This window comes from Myxine glutinosa, chromosome 6 (assembly GCF_964187855.1).
Source record: "Myxine glutinosa chromosome 6, kmMyxGlut1.1, whole genome shotgun sequence".
In the NCBI taxonomy this organism is placed as follows: Eukaryota; Metazoa; Chordata; class Myxini; order Myxiniformes; family Myxinidae; genus Myxine; species Myxine glutinosa.
The window spans coordinates 83478261-83504483 of record NC_136266.1 but is presented as its reverse complement, the minus strand read 5'-3'; the positions used below and the strand labels follow the sequence as shown (position 1 = coordinate 83504483).

Genomic DNA, 26223 nt, shown 5'->3' with positions numbered 1-26223 from the left:
AAGATGAATCGATTCGATTTTGGTGAAGATCTGAATATGGATTTGGATACGAGAATTATTAAATTATTAAGTGATTCTTTACCATTGCGTGATCCTGATCGGGCTAAAAGCGATATACATGATATTTTAAAAAGTTATGGATGAGTTATGAATAAACTTGGTGGACGAGATGGTTAGGTGACAAGAACAAGCCGATTAGATTTTGGTTCAGGTCCGAATGCAGATCTGAACTATCAGTCGGATACAAAACATAAATTGGTGAGCCTGGCGGAGGTATGTGCTCTAACGAGTGCCGATGTAGTTACATGTTCGATGCTCTTTTTATACTGGTACATTTTGTATTTGAAGTTGCCACTAATTTCAATAATATTTTTTCAGCGAAGCAGGGTGTGGTCCCCGTATGAACCACCCACGCACACCTTTAAGGAGAGCCGTGGTGCGCTGAACGCAGTCCACCGCAGGAGTCAGGTAGCGAAGGTACTATAATACCGTTTCGCCGTGTTCACCGTATTCTCAAATTCAGCAGGTTTTACCTTATTTAGCCCACTTCCAGAATGTCTCTTTTCGGGAAGGAAACCAAGATTGCAGGCAATCCACGCAGCTCCGTGAAGTTGCTCCAGCATCTCCCCAGCGAAATCCGCCAGCAACTAGAGATCCCAAAGCCGGTGAAGCTCACCAAGGTCGTTACTAAAAAAGGTAAAGATGTGCCCTGTACCCTAACAGACTGGTTATGGAGCATGAGCACGGATCAAGCTGATGAAGCCCTCAACACTGGCTTTATCCAGGGAATCCAGTCTGGACAATTGGACCCCACTGCCTACGGTAAGTTGTCATCCTCCAGTTTCAGTGTTTTCAGAAAGTATTCACACCCCTTGACTTTTTCACATTTTGTTGTGTTTTAACGATATTTTTAAAGATATCTGACTATATCTGGATTATTTTTGGCATCGGTGATTATAACCGAGATGTTTTCACGAAACAAAAACGCATTTGTTGAGACTTTACCAGAACTTTATAATACTTTAACGTTTATTGTCTCGTTTTTAGCTCACCTGGGACGTAGTTCCGGGTACCTGAAATGCTATGTCGTGTCGTCCGTCAGTCTGTGAACACCTGCAACCTCTCCGAAACTACTGATATGATTGTGACCAAACTTGGCACTAATTATGTTTGGTATGTTGTAACTTAAGTTTGTTCACGGCATTAAGAAAATCGAAGTCCTACGTGGTTATCCGAGGGAGTGGGGGGAGGAGGGGTCAACGTGGTTCCAAGTTTGACCCCCCAAAATTTCGATGACATTTGACCAACAAGCTTCATCACCCGTGATGTACCAAAGTCTGTTCACGGCATTAAAAAAAATTGAGGTCTAAGGAAGTCTACGGGTCTGAAGTCTACGGTCTACGGTCGACGAAGTCTGAGCCCCATAAAATAGGTATTTGCTCTCTTCTCCGAAACTACACACACTATTTCGATGAAACCTGACCATAACATTCATCACGCTGATGTACCAAAGTTTGTCCGCGGCATGTCCACACAGGCCCGGATTTTCTAAATCCGGATGCGGGATGTCCTCCAAATCCATCATCTAATGATGTATAAATAAATATTAACTTTCCCCAAAATAAGTTATCTCAAATCGACACCTCGCTGGTGGCAGTATTTCATAACAGAGAGCCGTATATGCTCGTGCATGTCGTGCTGGAATCCATTGGTTGAAGCACGAAGTGCACAATGCACGTATGCGCTAAAAATGCATCAGGTGATTCGTGATTACTGAAAGTGTGATACAGGTAGACGGTCCGCTGCAGTGCAGTGTCACAATGTTCCTTCACGTTTTATTCCGAAGGAGCCTCTTTGCTCGCCAATAGTGAAATTGTTAGGGAAGAAAAAATATTTAGTTGTTACATTGGAGAAAGTGCTAACTGAGCCAGAATTGATTCAATTTTCGTGAAGATTTTAATCCGGATACAAGAGGTTTACATTTTTTAGGTGATTCCTCACCATTGAGACGAGTGAGAGGGCCAAAAGTGATATATAGGATGATATTTCAAAAAGTTGTGGACGACTTATGGCAAAACTTGGTGGATGAGTTGGTTAGGCAACAAGAACAAGCCAATTACATTCTGGGTCACGTCCGGATCCATATTTGACCGATCAGAGGGATACTAAACGTAAACTGCTCACCCTGGCCAAGGTATGCTCTCTAGTTTTTAAGTGCCATTCTAGTTTATAGATGTTGGAGTCCAAACTTTATACACGTACTCACATAGTAATGATACAGAACTATACATACTTTATAGACGATCTAACATTCGAATGAGTACATACGGTCAAATGTGTTTTGTGGCCCCGCCCCCATCAGGCTGATTGACAGTCGTTGTCCCGCCCACCTCTCTTGGCACTTCATTGCCCAATGTGGAAATATGCAGTTACACCTACTTTTCGTGGAATCCTTTTAAGTTATGAAATATTTCATGTGTCATGGACCTTCCCACAGTAAAATACATTAGATTCGGTTTGAACAAAGTACTGAGATTAACCCAACTTTGAGTTACTGTCTGAAAATAAGAATTACAAACGGGATATTTTTGTTCAGTCAATTTTGTAGTTCAGCGATGCTGTCCAAACGTTTAACCCTTTGCGTGCTCCTGTCATAGATTTGTCACACGATGAAAATTCTTGATGTTTTTTTAAACGACAAAAAATATGTAATTTTTCATGAAAATTTTGAGAAAAAGATACAGCACACAAAGGGTTAATGAGTGTTATTTCATGTGAAATCCTCCACAGACGACTAATTGGTTGATAGTTTTATAGGTTTACAAGTTCGTATCCTGGTAGATTTTATTTTTTGAGGAATTGTGTGTCATTCCTCTAAAGGAAGTCTTCCGACTTCCTGATATATCGTCAATTCAAATTTTAAATTTAACATCAGATTTAGAATTGGAGACTATTTCTGTGATTATATCAAATTCATGAAAATGACAAAAACACATATTCATCTTCTTCATTGCCACTTCAAAATAATTTTCCCAGAAAATGTCATCAAAACCGACAACAAGGAACGATTGGCTTGGCAAGCGTTAGATAGCTGCTTGGTAACTGAATGCACCCCGGGTTTTCTCCCTTTCAGTTTCATGTTAAACAGCAGTAGGGACTGTTTCAAAAGGTAATTATTCGTGTTTGTGGTTTATAATATTTTTACTTTTGCTCGGGGGTGCTCCCACCACAACGGCATGATAAGCTGTTTAAAAACGTTAACACGGCATTTGTTCAAGGAGGAAAAATCCCTTAGGCTGCTGTTAATATTGTTTTGTAATAACGTTAATGTTATGTTATTATATATTTAGTGTTGTTTTTACGTTTGTTATTCGAAGCGTCCTTGGAAAAACGCCACGATAAAACTATCTTAACATGGATATACACCTCAACACGCAACTCTCTTCACAGAGAAAACCCAATTGGGGTGGGAGGGAGGGGGGTTGGGGGAGTTAAATTACTACAACCTCCATCATGTGACCCTTTGTCTCCCTGTCAAGTTTGGTTGAGATTGGATGGGTAACGACTGAATGTATCGTGGTCAAAGATCATCAGACAGACAGACAACAAATTGCGTATTTTAGTATGACGGGCAGTTAGTATAGTATCTCACAGTGGCCTAGCTACCGAGCCTGGTTTGACAATCAAGAGGGGGATGTGGCTCATTTGGTAGAGTGATGGGTGGTTCCTGTGCAGCCACCCAGCTGCTGGTTGCATCATTTTTCTGTGGGCGCCTCTGCCGCTGATGCAGTGCCTCTCTATAACCAGTTACTGGTACTCATTTTACCGACCTCGGAAGGATGACAGGCTGAGTCAACCCCACCTGGCGTTAATTCAACGGGATTCAAACTCAGGACCTTCGTAGCCCAAGTGCGCCACCCTAACCATTCGGCCAAGACCAGGTATATTCGGGAGAGTGATTGACCACCAGGTCGTAGGTCAGTGTCCCACAGAAGAGAGTCAAGATCACCTGTTGAACGCTGAAGCATGAAAGCATTACAGCATTGTGTGTAAGTGTGTTTCCACCCTTTTCCAGATGCAGGCTAAATGGGATCATTTGGAAAAAACACTGTCCCAATTGAATATGACACAAAAGAAAATGGAGGTGTCGTGTATAGGACAGTCACACACGAGCGCATTACAGAGTGCATTGCACCTCCTGCGGCGAGTAGGGTGAAACCCCTCTGTCGTGGTCAACCTTCAATACTCGATCATTCCAGTCCCTGGGACCCATCCTATGGCACAGTATAGCTGCTGCATTTCCTGCTGGACAATGGTCCAAGCGTCTCGGAATGGGCAACTATCGATTAGAGGGAGCTCTAGAAATGTTTGATATTATTGTTATTAATGATGCTTATATTGCCTTTTTTCGCAGGTGGATATACTGTGCAGGATGCAGTATACTGCCACAATGCAACAGACTACCACAAAATTGCTGAAGAAAATGCATCCTGTGATTCAATCATGAGTGCCTTCATTCATGCACGTATGGAGGGTTATGCCGAGTAAGTTTCTACCTACTGTGTCCTGATCTATAGCATTGGGGGAAGGGAGGTGTTGTGGAACTAATTAATTTAGTCTTGATTGATAGACAGAAGACTCAATGATTAATGTCCACAAACTGTTTAAGATAATTGCTGATTTTTAATGAAACATGGAGGACTTTGCTTAGGTTTCAAAAATATATACATCAAAGGACTTCAAAAAACCACTTTGTAATAATGCAACTCCAGAAAAGAACACACACACACACACACACACACACATACACACACACACACACACACAATAATTTCTAAGCAAAGTTCTGAAACATTTGTGCAGTACAGCCTTTCTTATACATGTGAAGGACAAGAGAATGGGGCTGGGCTGAGGGGAAGACAGAGAGGAAGGGGGGAATGAGATAAGAAAAGTTGCAAGAGATTCAAGTGTGATGGAGGCAAACTGGTTTTTCCATTCCTTTCATCTTAGGAGAGGTTTTGGGTTATAGAAAATACAATCTCATGCCCGGATATAAATACAATCTGCCTCCATGCAGAATTCTTTCAGCTGTGCGATGTTTGAGGGGTTTCTTGCATGCACAGCTCGTTTCAAATCCCCCCTCTACATCTCGATGGGATTTACATCCGGGCTTTGACTTGGCCATTCCAGAACCCTCGATTTCTTTCTTTTCAGCCATTCCTTGGTGGATTTACTGGTATGTTTAGGGTCATTGTCATGTTGCAAGGTCCACCTTCAGTTGAGCTTCAACTTCTCCGACAGATGGCCTCACATTATCCTCAAGCAACCTCTGGTACAATGAAGAATTCAGAGTGGATTCTATGATGGTGAGATGCCCAGGCCCTGATGCAGCAAAGCTGCCCCAAACCATAATATTTCCACCACCATGCTTTACAGTGGGTATCAAGTTTTTGTGGTCAAATGCTGTCTTTGGTTTTCGCCAAACATGTCTTCTGGTACTGTGGCCAAATAGCTCTAACTTTGACTCATCTGTCCAGAGCACATTGTTCCTGAAGTGCTGGTCTTCTGCCTCGGTGTTCATTGGTAGTCTTGCCCTGATGTTCTTTCTGGACAGCAAAGGTTTCCTCCTGGCGCACCTCCCATGTAGATCAAATTTGTGCAGCCTCTTTCTAATAGTAGACTCGTGCACTTTGACATCAACAGTGGCAAGAGCTACCTGTAGGTCCTGTGATAACATTCTGGGGTTCTTGGAGAATTCTTTCGGCATCTTGCGGTCTGCTCTTGGGCTGAACTTGCTGGGGCGGCCTGGCCTGAACAAGTTGGCAGTTGTTTGGAATCTTCTCCACTTGTAGATGATCTTCCGGACAGACGAATGAATGATTTCAAATTGTTTGGAGATCTTTTTTAATCCCTTCCCAGACTCGTAGGCATCGATAAACTTCTTTCTGAAGGCCTCATAGAGCTCTTTTTGATCTCGGCATGGTGACGCCGCACACGTCAACAACAAAGAGCCAACCAAACTAAATGTCTGAGGTTTAAATAAAACAGGTTCCTCCAAGATCCTCTCTAACGATGTTCTAATCATTTGCACCTGAGCTGGTGCACCTGATTCTAATTTTAGGTATTTGAAGGAGTGATAAATGTAGGGGTGTACTTACTTTTTCCACATAGGAAATTTGCATTTATGTTTATTTAAATTATACAATGGACTACAAAATGTAAATGTTTCCTGATATTTGTTATATTATATCACCTTTATCTCTCAATATTGTTGAAATGAAGATCAAATAGCTGTATGTTGAAATATGTTGAAAAAGTCAAAACTTTACATGGGGTGTACTTACTTTTTCATGTGACTGTATATTCTATAAAGAGTATATTTATTTGTTATGCAATATTTAATTGGAAGAAACTTATTCCTTTTAATTCAAACGTGTTGATTTGATTTTGAGAGGGAGAGGGTACGTGCCGCTTGGTTGCACCTAGCTACCATTTGCACATGGGCCTGCCCTGCGAGAATTGTCATTTGGACAAATTTCAAACTTGTCCAAAGCTCTCAGACAAATAAAATGTAATACACTCAACGCTGACCTATATATGTATTTATGAAGCTTAAGTATGCAATTAATTTTGCTTTCACAGAGGTCAGGAGGAGGGGGTTCCATAAACGGCATCTCTATTTCTGAGAGTAGGGAGGGGTTTGAACACTAAGCCATAGGGATAAAAAATTATTATCTATTTTACCGGCCCCATAATATACGATTCGTATATATGGCGTAAATACAAACATATAAATATTGACGAACAAAGTTCAGGGAACTATAAGAACATGCTTTAAGAACATGTTACCCCAAAAACATGTGATATGTTGTCACGGTAACCAAGGCTTTGATTACAAAGACAACAAGAAAAAGAGCAATCAGAGATTGCAAACCCTCGCCAGTATGGATGTTCAGTGGTTTTTAAGGCTTGTGTTAAAACAAATATGACGGCCGAACCACGTGACCGATGACGTCATCATTATTATTTTTTCTAAACCAATTTATTCCTAGATTATGCTCAAGAAATTTCAACTTGATCGATGAAGTGTTGTACTTGTCGAAGTATGACGTCATAATGGAGGGACCTATGACATCATCATTAACATATTTTATTCCCCATGGAGAGTTCTTTACAATGAGCCACGTCTCAATTTTTTTCTATTCAACGCTTTCCGAAATATAGAGGTGCAAAGTTTTTCGGTTTTTCCAAGATGGCGGCCGAACCACGTGACCAATGACGTCATCATCATTATTTTTTTCTCCACCAGTTTATGCCGACATGGCGCTCAAGAAATTTCATCTTTATTGGATGAAGTTTTGTACTTGTCGAAGTATGACGTCATAATGGAGGCACCTATAACATCATCATTAACATATTTTATTCCCCATGGAGAGTTCTTTACAATGAGCCATGTCTCAATTTTTTCTATTCAACGCTTTCCGAGATATAGAGGTGCAAAGTTTTAGATTTTTCCAAAATGGCGGCCGAACCACGTGACATATGACGTCATAATTATCATTAAAAAATTCTACAGGTGGAGTTGCACTTCTAGTAAAAAAATTCCTGTCAATCAGACCAACGGTTGCAGAGAAAATCATATATATTCTGTGCGGACAAACAGACAGACAAACAAACAAACGGACTCAAATGCAATGCCCTCTCCTCTGGCGAGGGTAACAAACGGACTCAAATGCAATGCCCTCTCCTCTGGCGAGGGTAAAAAGACATAAAATGGCATTGCCCCAGTGGTTTTAGTAATTTTGACCTACGGAGTTAAAGGCCGTCAGTCAGCCACCTTTGGTCGGATTACAAAACAAAATCCTCTGCTTATGTATACTCTCATGTGTTGTCTTTGTGCCAAGTTTGAACAAGATCGGTCAATGCATGTCCGAGAAATGGTTGAGTGAGAATGTGTTCAACATTGGGTGTTTTTACAACTAAAATGGCCGCAAGTTGGCCAACCTGATCTCATCGTGAAGCAAAACGATGTGCATTTGTATCCCAGCATGTTTTGTCTTTTGAGCAAGTATGAACAAAATCGGTTCATACTTCTGAGATATGGTTGCGGACGCACGCACTCATGGACGGATGGACAGACAGACGATACCCAATCCGTAAGCCCCCGTTTCGGACTAAGTCCAATGGGGGCAATGATACGTTTACACTGTATTAGGTCACGGTGCAGACATGATTTTACTTAATGATATGGAAATATGAAGGACAAAACAATATGGGAATGCCATGTACCTGATTTACAAAGTATGTTTATTGCTATTATTCAGTATGCAAGCAATCTTCAATCAATCGACTATCGTTTATATCGCACCATGTTTTGGGGGTTTCAACCCATCAGTGACCAAGGACCACATATTTGTGGTTCACGCAAAGTGCAGAATAATTTTTGTTTTGAGGCAACATAAATATCCAACAGTATGTCAGCTGGAAGAGCACAAATCTCTCCAATTTTCAAGCATTTTCAATTTAAGAGACCGGCCAAACATTGTACGATACATAGGTAATAATTAGTATGCAAAACATCCTCAAATTGGCAATGCAGACCATTACACAGAGGTCATGGTAAAGTGTAAAAACCTTAGGTTAAAAACCATTTGATATTATTGAAAATGAGTCAAGAAATGTCCCTCTGCAACATAAATTGCCTTGCACCACTCCAAAAATAGTAAATCGGTCTCATGTTGCCAATTTTCTAAGTGTGAAATAGTGATTAATCAGCCCTGAAAATAACTTGGGCAATGATGGGTTGAAGAGCTTGTATCATTGTCCTTCAGCAACAGAGCAGCTAAACGGCGTCATAGAAGGGGTCCTGGGACTGGTATGAGTATTGCAGGCCAGGTTTTCCTTTTAGAATTACACTTTTATGTCTTTACACATTACACCGGGTTTTCCCCCTACTCTTTGTAAGAATTGAAATGCGTTCTCTGATATGATTGGATGTGGCTGTCCCATCCCTGGGACCTCCATTTTACATCCTATCTGGGGCATAGTATTTTTTCCAACTGATCCCTATATTGTCTGCTCAAAGAAATGAAGGTCGAGTTTTCGCCGTGACGAAGGAAAAACAAACATATTGTTATGTTTGTGGGGTTAGGCATGAAATACCTTGGGGAAGTCGGAATGTGTAGGTTTTAGTATGGGCCGTGTGATGCGAAGAAGGAGAAGCCCATCTCGGTGCACATAAGCAGGGTAAATGTTCAGGTTAAAAGTGTTTGCTTGTTCCCATAAGGAGGGTGGTTTTGTACTCATTAAATATAGGGCTTATGGTTAATAATCCCCAGTATGTATTGCCTCCCAGTTATTTTTCCCTAATGTTCTTATAAAACTCAGCTGGCCAGGCGATGGGCTCCATTAGCCAACCACGCCGCCAAGGCCGACAGAAACAGCATTTGCCGATTGGCAAGGGAACCCAGCCCGAAGGACGGCTAGGCTCCACCTCGGAGGACCAGAATTGACAGGCCACGCCCCAAGCTTCGTCCCTGAGCCGCGAAGGACGATTGGTTGGGACGATTGGATGGCGCTGGGCGATTGGTCAAAAGGACGACATCATTGGGACGCTCTGAAAAAAAGTAACAGGAGACCACATTTTCTCTCTATTGTGCTGGCATTCGTTGGAGGCGGTCACACTCTCTTTTTTGTGCTGGCTTTCGAAGGGAATCGCTCTGTTTGCCTTTTGCTCTTGTCCTGGTTCTGGCTTCATGTGAGGGATGGTCGCTTCACTTGCTCTTTCTCTTTGTCGTGATCATGCTAGAGAATGGCTGCACTTCGTGCCGTGTTCGCTGGTGGAGCAGACCGGCCATCCAATCATGTGGCTTCAAACCTTCCCACACTCGCGAAACGCTAATCCCGCCAAGTTCGAAATATGCCTCGGAGTTAAAGCTCATTTCGGTCATCCGTCACCATGGGGTCTTAACCCCGGGGAGGCGACAATATTATGTCGACTGCAGGAAAAAAATATTTTTCATATTCTGTGTTAAGCAATGGGAAAGAGGACAACTCATGATCCTAATGTTTTACACTCCCCCCCCCCTTCCCCGCCCCCAAACCCACTCTCCTCTTTCTCTCTTTGCAGATACACTGGGATGATGTTCAAACAATGGTATATAGCTGATCCCACTGGTATTGCGATGGGAAAAGCTGCCCAAGATTACTCTGACTTTGAAAAGAATGTTGCCAAAAAAATGCACCCTATCTATTTCTTGATAGCCATGACACCATGTACCAGACTATGGCAATGGCTAGCTAAGCAGATCCAGACTGGAATCGTAAGAAGTCTTGACCTTTTTTTCTTTGCACATTTCTCTTTCTCTCCCTCTTCCTCTCTGTCTCAACTCTACTTTGCAAGCATGCAATTTATTGGTCTCAAAAGAGCAGTTTCCTATGTGTTTATCTTCTTTCATAGTACACATTATTTATTATACAGATCTAACCTTACAATCTATATATGCTGAGTGTGTGCGAGTAAGAAATACATTCTATTTTTCTTAGTCAGAACAAATAGAAACCATTTTATTTTTGGGTGACATACGCGGCCTGCGGCATGGAAGTGGTTAAATCATCTAGTTTAATTTTACCAATTCCTCCGTGAACAATATATACATCAAATGTTCATACAAACTTTGAATGCCTTGAATTGTGTTTCTGAATACTTTTAGACACCCAGAAATATAACATACTAACACTGAATGTTAATAAGTGCAATGCAAAGAATATTGCATGAGATGAAATATGAATTGAATGCTCCATTCAACGAGGCGGCAGCAGAGCACGTCTGTGCTTCTTTCCCCTTGCACGAATAAATAACATTCAATATCTGTTTTATATAACGCCTCAAAATATTCTCTCCATTGCTCGAATTATAAATTCTTACAAGCACGAAGTTGGGAGTTGTGCTACCGATACCAGCCATATTGGAAAGCCATCTGCTTGTTTGCGAGTTACCGATCGCGACTGCCGAAATGGTATCGAACATGCAATGAAACAAAATATTTCACGGTAAATGACTTCAGCGTGCAATGGATCAATTTTACATTGAATGGAACAAATATTGAAGGTCGTGTGATATAAAATCAACCAAGCAAATGGGAAGGCCCTATTTAGGTGTTGTTTAATAATATTTAGTACAGTTGAAACTGTTTTGCTTGATAACTTGGTGAGATTCACCAAAGTTCGGGTTAACCCACATAGGCATATATAAAATGGACCGTATTCTCAAAAGTGCCGACTCTAACTTGAATCTAGGTTAAATCCCTGACTAACTACCGAATACGGTATATGTCAAAATGGAGACTATTATTCAGTGAAAATTTTAATGGCATGATTGTCAACAAATGTTAAATCAAAACGACAAGTTTCCGCTTGAATTTCTTCAATGTGAACATTCACAGTGTTTAAATGTATCACTTTAATGCAGATGATTTAGTACATAAACAGCATTCCATATTTAGTCGTGAGTTTAAAGCTGGACTTAATTTGGTCCACTTTCGAGATATGGTCCATTATAAACTGTATTTCAATTATTAATAAGCTCTTGAAGAATATCACCATTGTCAGATTATGCTCCATCTTTAAGAAATACATCACTGCATGAACTTTCGTTTGAATGTCTTGGGGGAGAATTATATTGTAACGATTTTGAGAAGTGTGTAACGAATTTGAGAAGTGTAACGGTTTTGGAGGAAGTGTAACGAATGTGGAAACGTTACAATGTGAACGTTACAAAAGTATGGTAACATCCTCGTAATGTAAATAATGGTCGCAGCCATCGTCCTAGTTAATTCCATGAAACTTACACGCAGGTCACGATATATCTTTTAAATAGTGTATTTCCTTATTCCATGTAGGCTAAATATGTGTTTCCCACTAGATTGACTTTGCATTGTATCAAACAAAATAAGCGTAGGCCCTTCCAATTTCCCCAAAACCTCCCTTCCAATTGCCTTCCGCATTTTGGGCGGTTTTCTTCAACCGCCATTGCCCATGTGCTTTTAGTCGGAGAAGAAAGGCGTGTCTCCACCTCGTCATAAGAGGGAAGGAGTGAACCGGCCCTAACAGCCAATCAGCACCGCGGTGAGCGACCCGGTAGGCGTGCCCTCGGAGCCGGCGGCTTAATTCCGCCCGAGGTGATAAAAGCGACTGTAAGGGACTGCTTTATCAGAGGCCTTGGGAGATGACCTGGGGGATGAGCAAAGAGGCTGCACCAAGAGGAGCGGTGAGATGCGAAATGCTCCAAGCCAAAGAGGAGAGGTACTCGGCAAGGAAACCAGCTTTGGAGAGACGCGCTGAAAGGAGGGAGACGGCTCCACCACAAGAAGAGGAGCAGGTGTGCCGAACCAGCGCGTGACGTCTACCGCAGCGGATACACGACGGAGGGCTTTCCCGCCAAAACCGCGAGGAATTGCGAGCTGCTGCCTCCCGACTTTACCTCCCTCTCAAGCAATCCACCTCAGGCCCTACCTGCCTGCAATATCCCCTGTGTAAGTGTGAACGTCCTGTCCTGCTCGTTGTCTTGGGGCTAAGTAAAAATGAATAGTGTAAGTTAACGATTCGCTGTGTTACTGCTTCTTCCATCCATTGCTTGTGTGTGTATAATAAATCTGTTCTTCCTCCATATTCTTCTTCTTCTTCTTCATTCTCTTTCGGTCGCTTTAGAGATTTCCCGATTGAATATCTGTGGGGCGATCTGGTCAACGTCGGGTGGAGTCGGGTTCTAATCGGGGAGTAACTGTTCGGACGCGGTTAAATACACCACCGCTCGGTCAATATAACATCTAAAACCCGCGTCTGTAACATTTGGTGTCGAGGAGTTGGATTCGGACCTGGGACTAAATTTGTTAGGCCCAAATTTTGGAACACCAATTGTACTATTAGAGTAACAATTGGTGTCGAGGAGTTGGATTCGGACCTGGGACTAAATTTGTTAGGCCCAAATTTTGGAACACCAATTGTACTATTAGAGTAACAATTGGTGTCGAGGAGGGAGATCGGACCCGAAATCGGACCCGAAGCGCGCTTAACGCGCTCAAAATTACAAGCTGCCGAAATTTATTTTGTTTTATAAAACCCGAATTTTGAGATCGCGCCATGGACAATCAAGGCGATCGGATGTCGGTGGGGGAAATAGACGGGTTAGGGGTAACCCAGGACTTAGGGAAAGAAAGGGAGGAGGAGAGCAATGAGGAGGCGGTTGAGGGAGTATCAGACGCACAAAATGGCGCCTCGCACATAGCTACGGCGGCCGCACCCGCTGCACAAGTGGGAGGGATGGCCCAAATGCAGGCCCTCATGGAGCAATTTATGATGCAAATGACGGCCCTTATCGAAAAGAATAGTGAGCAAATAGGGGTAATGGGGAACCGGATTGCTGCTCGGGGTGAGCGATTAGAGGGCCAAATGGGGGTAATGAGGGACGAAGCGAGGGGTTAGACAAGAAATTTGGGAAGTTAGACAATAATTTAGAGGGGTTAGACAAGAAATTTGGGAAGTTAGACAATAATTTTGAGGAGTTAGACAAGAAATTTGGGAAGTTAGACAATAATTTTGAGGGGTTAGACAACGGGATAAAAGAGGTGAGAAATGGGTTAATGGGGGTAGAAAACAGAATGGCCGCTCAAGAGAATCAAATGGAAGGGATGCAAAGGGGGTTAGAGGGGTTAGAAAACAGGATTGGAGGCAAATTGCGGGAGATAGGGGAGCAATCCGCCCGAGAAATCAAACAAATGGGAGAGCAGATAGAGGAGGTGAAAATCGGGGTAGAAACCAAACTGGATGCTCAGAGGGATGAATTGGGACAGATGAGGGTGGCATCTACAAAAGAGATGGAGGAAATACGACGAGGGGTAAGTGAGGAGGTTTCGGGGCTACGCGAGGCGGTAAAGCGAGGTGAGAAGCATATGGAGAAAGAAGTGAGGAATAATACGGCTAAGTTACAAGGGGGAATAGAAGATCTGATGGAGGAGGTGGAACAGCTGACGGAGGGACAAAAAGAACTAGTGGAGCAGGTTCAAAAGAACACTGCGGTACTAGGAGGGTTAAAGGCGACACAAAAAGAAATTAAAAACGAATTAATAGCGACACAGAGGCAATGAGGAACTGACAATGAGGGTGGACGAGGTGACAGAGATAATGGAGACAAAGGACCGAGAGGTGAGGACGCACATCGAAACGGTTAAGGTAGCCTTAGAGGACGAACTTGAGGAGATGCACCGAGAAATAAAAGAGGTTAAACAAAAATTAGAGGAAGTGGAAGAAGAGGTGAGTGAAATTAAGAAGAGACGGACAGAAACTAAGAGAGAAATAAAGGAGGAGATAGCGGAATATGTGCAAGGTCGGTGCTCAACTCATAATGTGATGCTCACTAACCAAATAAAGAGTTTGCAGGTGGCAAAGGAGGTGCGGAGACGAAGTACGGAGGTGAGTGGCAATGTATATGATGTGAGGAAAGCTTCAGTCGGCTTGGGGATTGGTTTGGATCCGGGTGTTCGTGAAAGGCCGTTGGTGAAGTGTGTGACAGGTCAGGTGTGCGAAAAAAGAGGTGTGTGAGAATGTCCGACCATGGGGTGTGTGAGGAAAAAGTGCACGCCGAGGAGTGAGTGTGCCGTCAAGAGTGAGTTGGTCGAAGCGCGTGTGCGAGGTGGTACATGGAAGCGTGGTGTGGTGAGTGTTACGGAGGAAGTAACGAGAGAGTGTACACCTGTGGTGAGTGTTACAGAGGATGTAACGAGGAAGTGTACGCCTGTGGTGAGTGTTACAGAGGATGTAACGGGAGGGTGTGCGCGAGAAAGGTGTGTAACGGACGGGTGCATGAGGAAAGAGTGTGCCGTCGAGAGTAAGGGTGAGTGCGCTGTCAAGAGTGGAGGTGAGAGTAGTGAGAGTGAAACGGAGCGTGAGTTGGTTGTGACAGGTGAGCGAGGATGTACACCTGGAATGGAAGGATGCACACCTGGAATGGTAGAGCGTGTGTGGGGATGCACACTTGAGTTGGTCGTGAGGCACGCGGTTGGGTGTGCGGGTGAGAGCACACCTGTGATTGTCACAAAGGAGGTGACCGAGAAAGGGGCGCGAAGAGGTGTGTTGGTGAGGTGTGCGAGCGACGAATGTGTGCCAAGGTGTTCGGTGGTCAGGTGTGTGACCAAGTCGGTGAGTGGAATGAGTGTACCGAGGTGTGTTAGAGAAGGTACGACCAAGAGCAGGGAGACGGCTGCATGTATGAGCAAGAAAGGGGTAGCGTATGCATGTAAGCGTCCAGGTGAAGCGTCGACGGTAACCGGTTTAGCGGTTAGGGCGACTTATAGCCGAATCGGGCCCTCGGTGCGCGTCGGGCAGCTTCGCGTGCCGCGAGGACCAGCGGGGATCCGAACCACGGCGGTTTCGAAAGAACCGCCGTACGCGATCCACGCTGTGCCTCGCTTGGAACGGCCGCGTCCGGGCTCCACTAGGCGGAGCGGGCAGCTGGATAGGAAGGGTCGTCATGGCGACCACGTTTTGTTGAGACGTGCCGGCAGGTCGAGATCGGGACATTGGATGGCTCCACGCCGAGGTGGTGCGTGGGATCTCGGCCCGGGTAAGCCCCCGCCCCTGCCCCGAATGCGGGATGCATCCAGCCGCCGGCACAAAAGAATCCGCGTTCATTGCTCGGCTGTACGAAGCCGGGCTGTAGACGTGAATTGGCGCACCGAGAGGATGTAATAAGTAGACGGGTGATGGTGATAGTGATAGTGATTTAAAACGAAATTTAGAAAAGTGAGTAGAATTGGCAGTAAATGGAAAATTTTTGAATTGGTTGGAATCTGGACGAACAAAATTGATAGTGAGAGACCCCCGATGTGGTGGGATGGCAAATCCACCATCCCTCACAGACGTGGGGGCAAATGCGCAATAGTTTATGGGGTGGCTATGACAACCGAGCCAGGGAGGGCTTGGATAATTGTAGGGATCTAGCAAAGATGACATTAGGTAACGTTAAGTTTAGTTAGTGACTGATACCTGTAGTGGGGACGCAGGTAGATTAGTGTGGATTATAATGACGTGGGAGCGCAATAGTTTAAAGGGACGACTGGGAAGCGCAAGTTTCAGAGGGGAGTAGTTAGCTGAGATGATGCCGTGTGTGTGAGAATTGAACAGGTGAGAATGGAACAGGTGTGATTGCACAGGTGTGCAACTGAACAGGTGTGTGGAGCAGTGTATGAGGGAGTAGTGGTGATTGCGTGTTGTGTTGAGCAAATGGTCCAGGAAGAAAGGAGGGTGCAGGTGGCACCAGGTGTGAGGGCACAGGTGTGCAACAACAGGTGTATGTGGCTGTGTGGAATAAATGGTAGTGTGGAATATATGGAGTAGTGGAATGGATGGTCGTGGAGTGAGAATGGTGGAAATTGTGGAGTGGAGTGGATGGTGCGAAGGTGTGAATGGGGGAAGAGTGGACCCCCATCACGGATACCCGGGGCGGGTAGTGTAAGTGTTAGGTAGAGGGTACAGGTAAATTGTGGTTGGATATTGGCATCTGTGGTGCGGGTGGCAGAATGGTATATGGATGGGTGCATTAGTGTTGTGGAAATGGCTGGGCGTGTAGCCTGTTAGTGTGTGTAGTTGGTTTGGGCACTCCACCACTGTGAGGATGTCGGCCAGGTGAGGCCGCAGGTGGGCTCTGGGAGCCGGTAGTAGTTGTTGTGGATGGGGCCCGAGGATCCGGAGGACGGACCCGGGTAGCCCAGTGCCAGAGGGCACCATGGGGTGACAGAGCCAGTAGAGGGGCTGTCCCCAGTTAGTTAGGTTAGGGTGAGGAGCTAGGTAAGCTCAGGTGGCAACTACAGTGGTGGAGGTGTGCAGGTGGGTAGACCTGTTGGGAGAGCTAGACGTCGCAGCCCAGAAATTGTGCGAGAGCACCGGGAGATGAATCGGGGGAGTGAGACCCCAAATTGAGAAGCACCACAGTTTGGTCAATGGGAATTGGTTATTAGAACCCATAGTGTAAGTTGGCCAATGGATTGGCAGGGAAAGACCCCGGGTAGTGTAAAGTGTGTTAAAGTCATTTAGAAAATAGTTAGGATGAAGGATCTCCTCGCACCATCTGCATCCACTCACCTGAGGTGACAGGTACTCCACACCATGCCATGTTTTGATTATTTTTTATGATGCAAATGTTTGGATTGTGAGACGCATCATGACGTGGGTGTGACATTGTGCGTAATTCCATCTCTCCCTCCTTATGAGGATTGATGATGAATTGGTGATGGCAAATTTTGAAGTAGAGGGATTGTGGTGACGAATTTGGTATAGGGGAAATATGGGGAAGACGTGACAGTAGTGACGAATTGGTAATGTGTAGATTTTGTACATATGGGGTAAGGGCAAGGGCAGGGGCAGGGTAGGTGACAGGGGGGTGACGTACGGTAGGGACGAGCTTTCTCACTTCGCCCTCCGTACGCATTTCACCTTGCATTGCCTTATTGACGTGTACCCTTGTGACCTTACCCCTCGCTCAATTGTCTTTCTTTTGTCTCCCACATGACCTGTGCGCCATTGGGTGCCGATGGGAGCGTGCGTGAGGTGGCCATTGTGCGCCCGAGATTCCCAGAACCAGCATGCATTGCATTGATGTACCACTTTATGGACCGCTGTTCTGCGGCCAAGTACCACTTGATGGACCCCAGGTTCTGGGGCAGGGTACCTCTGTTGGAGACCGGCCATAGTGGCCAGGGAATCTTGCTTGCGGACCTCGGTAAGGTGGCACCTATGCCAAACAGGTGGACCACCCTTAGTTGGCCCCTGAGGCCCTAAATAAAAATGGACACAAGTTGTGCTTTTTATTATTTCCAACTAGGCCGCATGAAGCCAGAAGACGTCGGGAAGAACATCGGCCCAGCAGAGAAAGAGAAGACCACCACCAGTTGTTTTGTTGTGTTTATTATGAACCATGGTGACTGCACACCGGGTGGTGCTTTTGGTGCTTTGTGGTGCTTTTGGTGCTTTTGGTGCTTTGTGGTGCTTTTGGTGCTTTTGGGTGCTTTGGTGGTATTGGTACTGGTGCATCGATGCAATGCGTGCTGTCTCCTCCCTCCCAACAGGAATTTCTTTCTCTTGTTCCCTAAAAAGAAAAAAAAAAACACAGGTCCTGGGTTGCGTTGTAAATAAGAAATCACGTCATTGTAAATAATGCTCCCCACCGTAAATGTATAGTTTGAGAATAATTCCGTAATTCGGTTAGCTGTGGGCTTGAGTCTGTTAGACAGGGTGCAATGCAATAGGGGGACATACTTATTTGTGTTTTAAAATTGTCACACTCAGGGTCAGGTTAATTGTAGAGGGAATTACACCTACGTGTCACACTAAGTTAAAGTTTAGTAGGCCCGAGTACGGGCCTGAAGAAAGGAGGGTGCAGTGTAACGATTTTGAGAAGTGTGTAACGAATTTGAGAAGTGTAACGGTTTTGGAGGAAGTGTAACGAATGTGGAAACGTTACAATGTGAACGTTACAAAAGTATGGTAACATCCTCGTAATGTAAATAATGGTCGCAGCCGTCGTCCTAGTTAATTCCATGAAACTTACACGCAGATCACGATATATCTTTTAAATAGTGTATTTCCTTATTCCATGTAGGCTAAATATGTGTTTCCCACTAGATTGACTTTGCATTGTATCAAACAAAATAAGCGTAGGCCCTTCCAATTTCCCCAAAACCTCCCTTCCAAATGCCTTCCGCATTTTGGGCGGTTTTCTTCAACCGCCATTGCCCATGTGCTTTGAGTCGGAGAAGAAAGGCGTGTCTCCACCTCGTCATAAGAGGGAAGGAGTGAACCGGCCCTAACAGCCAATCAGCACCGCGGTGAGCGACCCGGTAGGCGTGCCCTCGGAGCCGGTGGCTTAATTCCGCCAGAGGTGATAAAAGCGACTGTAAGGGACTGCTTTATCAGAGGCCTTGGGAGATGACCTGGGGGATGAGCAAAGAGGCTGCACCAAGAGGAGCGGTGAGATGCGAAACGCTCCAAGCCAAAGAGGAGAGGTACTCGGCAAGGAAACCAGCTTTGGAGAGACGCGCTGAAAGGAGGGAGACGGCTCCACCACAAGAAGAGGAGCAGGTGTGCCGAACCAGCGCGTGACGTCTACCGCAGCGGATACACGACGGAGGGCTTTCCCGCCAAAACCACGAGGAATTGCGAGCTGCTGCCTCCCGACTTTACCTCCCTCTCAGGCAATCCACCTCAGGCCCTACCTGCCTGCAATATCCCCTGTGTAAGTGTGAACGTCCTGTCCTGCTCGTTGTCTTGGGGCTAAGTAAAAATGAATAGTGTAAGTTAACGATTCGCTGTGTTACTGCTTCTTCCATCCATTGCTTGTGTGTGTATAATAAATCTGTTCTTCCTTCGTATTCTTCTTCTTCTTCTTCATTCTCTTTCGGTCGCTTTAGAGATTTCCCGATTGAATATCTGTGGGGCGATCTGGTCAACGTCGGGTGGAGTCGGGTTCTAATCAGGGAGTAACTGTTCGGACGCGGTTAAATACACCACCGCTCGGTCAATATAACATCTAAAACCCGCGTCTGTAACAATATATATATATTGTTACAGCCCGGGGTTCGGATCTACTCTGAGGGCGTTAGCCTCCGCTCCCTTTCGAACTTACCGGACCTAAGGCTGCTGCGCACGAATAACTTCGTACTTCGGCAGGTTGCAAATCAGCAACCACGAACGCCAATCGGAAAATGTATCGCAGGTACCCCCCGGCGGTTTCCTTTTGTTCCTTGATGGAAATTTACACGGCCGAATGAAAACTGTTGGTCACCGCCAGAGGAATGCTAAAGACGTCACGATTGATGTTAAACTGGATACGAAGAATGGCGGATCAATGAAGGAAAATACATTTACGGAAAGAGAGAAAGGAAACGTTTAACAATTTGATTTATTACAGATATTTACAATGTGATTACTTCAATACCAAATAAAAAGGGACGAGAAGCAGAAACTTAGCTTATTCTACGCCTTATTATGATTATTACGGATATACATCACATGGGCACCCATCACACTTTCACGGGGGAGGGGAGGGGAACGGACAACGAAGGAAACCTGCTCGCACAAAGGCTACATGCTCCCAAATTCCTCTCCTCGCGGTGCCAAACGTCCCGTTATCGCCACTGAGAAGCGCAAGCAGGTAATGACGATCCCAACACGGACTGGCAGAGGGATGTCGATCGGCAGCACGGCAGAGTGGTCTTGGCCAAGAGAGGAGCACACGTGCTATGCCAACAATCCAGCAGAGTCAGACAGGCCTGGAGCGGACAAAGAGACAGGCCCAGAGTGTAGCAATGCAGGAGTAGAGGCCTGTGAGAGGGAGACTGGCCAAGAGCTCCAAAGTCCACATGAGGCAAGAGAGACCGGGCAGAGAGAGAATGTCCATGTGCTGAGTCAGCCGAGAGAGAGACAGAGCTAATGTAAGCACGTGTTAGGTCCACAATGATCAACAACCAAGAGCCCGGACCAAGAGAGTCAAAAACGTGTTAAAAAGTCCTTTGTTCAACCTCCAAGGGGGATGGAGGGAAATCTTGGAGGTCTCCTGGCTCCCGATTGGTGGAGCCTGTAACACCGCCCCTTTAACCCTGATTGGTGGGTTTCTGAACCTGGACAACATGGTGTCCCTCTGAGCCTGGTGCAATGCCTGGTAGCTTATCCCTTATAGGTGAAGGACCTATCTTTCCTTTCCCCAACGCATGACAGAACCCAAAATAAGAGAAAGGGACTAAGATAATGGTCGGCTATGAAATAACTATTCTAAGGGACATGTATGGTGGTTGCCATTACTTTTTAGTGTTTTTCTCAAAACCGCAACAATATATATTGTCGCGTTCCCGGAGTGAACACCCCTGGGGACGGATAGCCGAACAAGATTCAACTCCAATGTGTTCAATCCAATGGCCGGCCTTCTTTATACCCTCGAGAAGCGTAGTGGAGTGTGGCGAGGCTTACCTTCACGGGTCCCACTGGACGTCTTAGGATGACGGAGGAGCTTTTCAACAACAAAATGTAGCAACTCTCCAGGCTTCTTATGAAGTTTATTTTGAAATTGCAAAGAATAAAAAACCCCACTCGATTGGGGAGACGGAGACACTCATCAAGCCTTGTACCCTCCTCATTGTCGAATGGGTTCTCGGCAAGGCAGAGGCTCGCAAAGTTGAACAGGTGTCTTCAACGAATAACACAGTGCAGCATCGTATCCGTGACATGTCGGAAGATGTGAAACAACAGATCATCAATGAGATTAAGGCGGCGCCTTTCGGCTTGTTTTCTTTTCAACTTGATGAATCGACCGATGTTAGTTCCTGCTCCCAGCTACTGGCATTCATTCACTATGTCAAGGGAGATGATATCAAGGAAGAATTCTTGTTCTGCAGTGCCCTGGAAACAACGACAAAAGCTAACGACGTCATGGAAAAAATGAAGTTGTTCTTCGATGCGGGAGGAATTCAGTGGGAGAATGTATGTGGTGTCTGTACTGACGGTGCTCCTGCCATGCTTGGTTCCAAATCCGGATTCCAAGCAAAAGTGAAGATGCTGGCACCACAAGCGAAAGGAACCCACTGTATGATTCATCGCTACGCCCTGGCTTGTAAGACTCTCCCTCTCTCATTGAAGAAAGTTTTTGAAGTCGTAATCAAGATTGTTAACTACATCAAGGCAGGGGCTCTCAACACCCGAATGTTCAAGGAGCTGTGCAAAGACATGACCGCAGAACATGAAACGTTGCTGTACTATACTGCTGTACACTGGCTTTCAAAAGGGAATGTTCTGAACCGCGTCTTTGAACTTCGTGCGGAAGTCAAACATTTCCTGATTTAGATGACAATGAAGCAAAAATTGTGAGGAATCCTTTTTCCGTCAACCTTTGCGTGGAGAGCATGCCGGAGGCAATGCAAGATGAATTCCTGGATCTCCAAAACAATTAATTTGCCAAAGACACATTTGAAGAGAAAAGCTTGATGGAGTTTTGGGTGGGAATGAGTCGCTACACTAATATCAGCCAGAAAGCTATCCGGGTGCTTCTGCCATTCTCGTCTACCTATCTCTGCGAAGCAGGGTTTTCCACGCTGTTGAATATCAAATTGAAACAGCATAATCGGCTCCACGTGGAAGATGACCTCCGCTGTGCCCTGACTGTGACTCAACCACGGATACCCCAATTGGTAGCGAAAATGCAATTTCAGCCATCCCAGTGAGTTTTTAATTCACTTTTATTGCGCATGCACCATGTCCCTCGTTTTGATTACCTGAGTTGTTGTCGAATTGAGTTTATTTTTGTGAGATTATAACACATTGCGTTAATTACAGACACAGCAGAGGGTTTTTAGTTTTCACATTCTTGACTTGGAACCTTTTCATACTGTTTTCTTGTGTGACAGTTCTATTTTATGCTGTCCATAGTGTTGCTACTGATAATATTAAAATCTCATATCAAACATGCATCATTCGAGTGACGTTGCTTTGTTTGCCTCTTCCAAAAACGAGGTAGTTCGGAGCCAATAAGGAATTAAAAAAACTATGGAACTAAATGGTCATGTTGGCCACTTGGAATTCCTCATTTTCTATGTAATAATTTACCAATTCTCATGCAAACAAAATAGCCAATTAAAGGAAAAACACCTCTCAGAATGCACCACAGAGCATCTAGAAATCAAATTTTTTCTGGGGCATGCCCCCAGACCCTCCTAGCCTGCTTACACGCGCTCTGCCGCTCAACTATCACGAAAGGGAGGGGGGTGCTGGGGATGTGCTCGAGGAGCCAAGGGGGCCATAACACAGAAAGGTTGGGAACCCCTACCCTAGCGCAAGAGCACTTTAAAATGTGACTGCACAGCACCGATGTCCCAACGCAAGAGAGCCAATAAATCAATCGTTCCCTATGGAGGCCAGCCCAGAGAGAGAGAGAATGTCGGGACACGACCGTTCGCTATCAAAGCAGTACCCAAAGAGAGAATAATAAGCGTCCGTTCGCTATGAGAGCCAGAACGAGAAGAAAGAAAATGTCGGGGCCCAGTCTTTTGTCTTCAAGGCTATTACATCATCCGACGCCACCCGTGCCTGCTCCAACCTGCGGCCGCCACCACATCCCTCTATCGTACCCTAACCAATCGTTCTTCGGGGCGTGCCCTCATCGCCACTTGTCGGCCTTTGGGATCACCAGGTCGGTGGTGTCAAAGGTAGTGGAATAATGGCCTGTTCCGATTACTTTTATTTGGTGTTTATTTGCATGCTGATTGTCCGGCTATATGTGTGGTGCATCGTCATAAGGAACAAGGGGAAAAGAACAGAGGCGATTACATACAGGGGATTAATCACCCTTAATCCCTAACTAATTAACATAGCCCCTCATACTGCGCATGGTAATCTATACACTTCTACCTGGACTTCAGGTAATCATTGTCTACCCCCCACAAACATAACAATATGTATATATGTATATAGGTATATATGTACATGCTTTATTGCTTTATTGCTTCATGTACATGCTTTATTGAAAGCCATTGGCACACAAAACACAACAACATTTTAATTCCCCAGATATAAGAAAGTGTCACATATAAGAGAAGCTGATGGTGTAAAAAGTTACCATCGACCAATACTGCAACATAATCCATTTTAGTAGCAACAATCGATGAAGCATCCAAACTTGCTGTTGATTTCCATGACATCAACAGCAATTAGGTATTTTTTTGGTATTTGCGTTCGGTATTTAGGGAGGTATTTTCGAATTATGACATTTTACTACTCGGGTGATTTCCCCAAAATAAACTCTTTCAATGATTGTCCTGTTTTATAGAGCGAAAATAACGTGTACAGCTTTTGGATTGAAGAAAACCTCCCAGAAAGCCACACTCTGGAAGATTTTGTCAACGAGAATGCTGAAAAGTATGAGGTAGACCCTGGAAAAGCCCTGGATGTCTATCTAGGTGCCATGCGTGGAGAAGTGGGTTTCTTCACTTCAGCCACAGTACAATTAAATTGACGACGTCATCAATCACATGGTTCGTCAGCCATGTTTGAATAAACAGAAATCTATGTCGTCAATAAATCACACAAACACAATGGCTAATAAACACCACACAAACATGTCCTGGTGAGGGTCAGCAATCTCTGCTCTTTCTTGTTTGCATTTGTTTCCAGTTGCTTTACTATTTTTCATGGTGATCACAAAGCTACATCAGTACGATTTTCTAACAGTGTAGGAGTTACAGTAAGGGAAGAGAAAGTAAATGCTTGAAGAGGATTAATCAACTGACTGTGGTTATATCGATAGTGTATATGATGGACAGAGAGAAGTTGGTCTAAAACACAAAAGGTTTCGAAAAAGACTCTGTGACTCTTCATGGTAGCACCACGGGTCTAGAATTGTTTTAATTTGCGACCGTTTTTCTAGGCTTATGTAATGTGTATGCTCATACCTGTTATTATGCTCTCCTGGTGAACATGTGAGTTATTTTTGCTTTGCATTGAAAATATGAACAATTTGCCAACTACTGTCATTTAAATTAATGAAATCGCTATGGTGTTTTTGTGGAAATCGTAATAGGAATAAACGTAATATGAAATCGCTGTGGTGTTTTTGTGGAAATCGTAATAGGAATAAACGTAACATGAAATGGCTATGGTGTTTTTGTGGAAATCGTAATAGGAATAAACGTAATATGAAATGGCTATGGTGTTTTTGTGGAAATCGTAATAGGAATAAACGTAATATGAAATCGCTATGGTGTTTTTGTGGAAATCGTAATAGGAATAAACGTAATATGAAATCGCTATGGTGTTTTTGTGGAAATCGTAATAGGAATAAACGTAACATGAAATCGCTATGGTGTTTTTGTGGAAATCGCAATAGGAATAAACGTAACATGAAATCGCTATGGTGTTTTTGTGGAAATCGTAATAGGAATAAACGTAACATGAAATCGCAATGGTGTTTTTGTGGAAATCGTAATAGGAATAAACGTAATATGAAATCGCTATGGTGTTTTTGTGGAAATCGTAATAGGAATAAACGTAATATGAAATCGCTGTGGTGTTTTTGTGGAAATCGTAATAGGAATAAACGTAATATGAAATCGCTGTGGTGTTTTTGTGGAAATCGTAATAGGAATAAACGTAATATGAAATCGCTGTGGTGTTTTTGTGGAAATCGTAATAGGAATAAACGTAATATGAAATCGCTGTGGTGTTTTTGTGGAAATCGTAATAGGAATAAACGTAATATGAAATCGCTGTGGTGTTTTTGTGGAAATCGTAATAGGAATAAACGTAATATGAAATCGCTGTGGTGTTTTTGTGGAAATCGTAATAGGAATAAACGTAATATGAAATCGCTGTGGTGTTTTTGTGGAAATCGTAATATGAATAAACGTAATATGAAATCGCTGTGGTGTTTTTGTGGAAATCGTAATAGGAATAAACGTAATATGAAATCGCTATGGTGTTTTTGGGGAAATCGTAATGGGAATAAACGTAATATGAAATCGCTGTGGTGTTTTTGTGGAAATCGTAATGGGAATAAACGTAATATGAAATCGCTATGGTGTTTTTGTGGAAATCGTAATAGGAATAAACGTAATATGAAATCGCTATGGTGTTTTTGTGGAAATCGTAATAGGAATAAACGTAACATCGCTATGGTGTTTTTTTGTGGAAATCGTAATGGGAATAAACGTAATATGAAATCGCTATGGTGTTTTTTGTGGAAATCGTATTAGGAATAAACGTAATATGAAATCGCTATGGTGTTTTTGTGGAAATCGTAATAGGAATAAACGTAATATGAAATCGCTATGGTGTTTTTGTGGAAATCGTAATAGGAATAAACGTAATATGAAATCGCTATGGTGTTTTTGTGGAAATCGTATTAGGAATAAACGTAATATGAAATCGCTATGGTGTTTTTTTGTGGAAATCGTAATGGGAATAAACGTAATATGAAATCGCTATGGTGTTTTTGTGGAAATCGTAATAGGAATAAACGTAACATCGCTATGGTGTTTTTTTGTGGAAATCGTAATGGGAATAAACGTAACATGAAATCGCTATGGTGTTTTTTTGTGGAAATCGTAATGGGAATAAACGTAACATGAAATCGCTATGGTGTTTTTCGTGGAAATCGTAAAAAAAAAAAATTTTTTTTTTTTTTTTGTGTAT

The 26223-nt window shown here is 43.9% G+C and overlaps 1 protein-coding gene across 1 annotated transcript; it reads left to right on the top strand.

The window, feature by feature from the left end:
• Nucleotides 1–279: 279 nt before the first annotated feature.
• LOC137430020 (uncharacterized) lies at nucleotides 280–25044 on the top strand. Its single transcript, XM_068120478.2, has 4 exons — nucleotides 280–822; nucleotides 4415–4544; nucleotides 10130–10322; nucleotides 23864–25044. The coding sequence occupies exons 1-4, from the start codon at nucleotides 555–557 to the stop codon at nucleotides 24047–24049; spliced, it is 777 nt and encodes a 258-aa protein (XP_067976579.2). The 5' UTR covers nucleotides 280–554; the 3' UTR covers nucleotides 24050–25044.
• Nucleotides 25045–26223: the final 1179 nt, after the last annotated feature.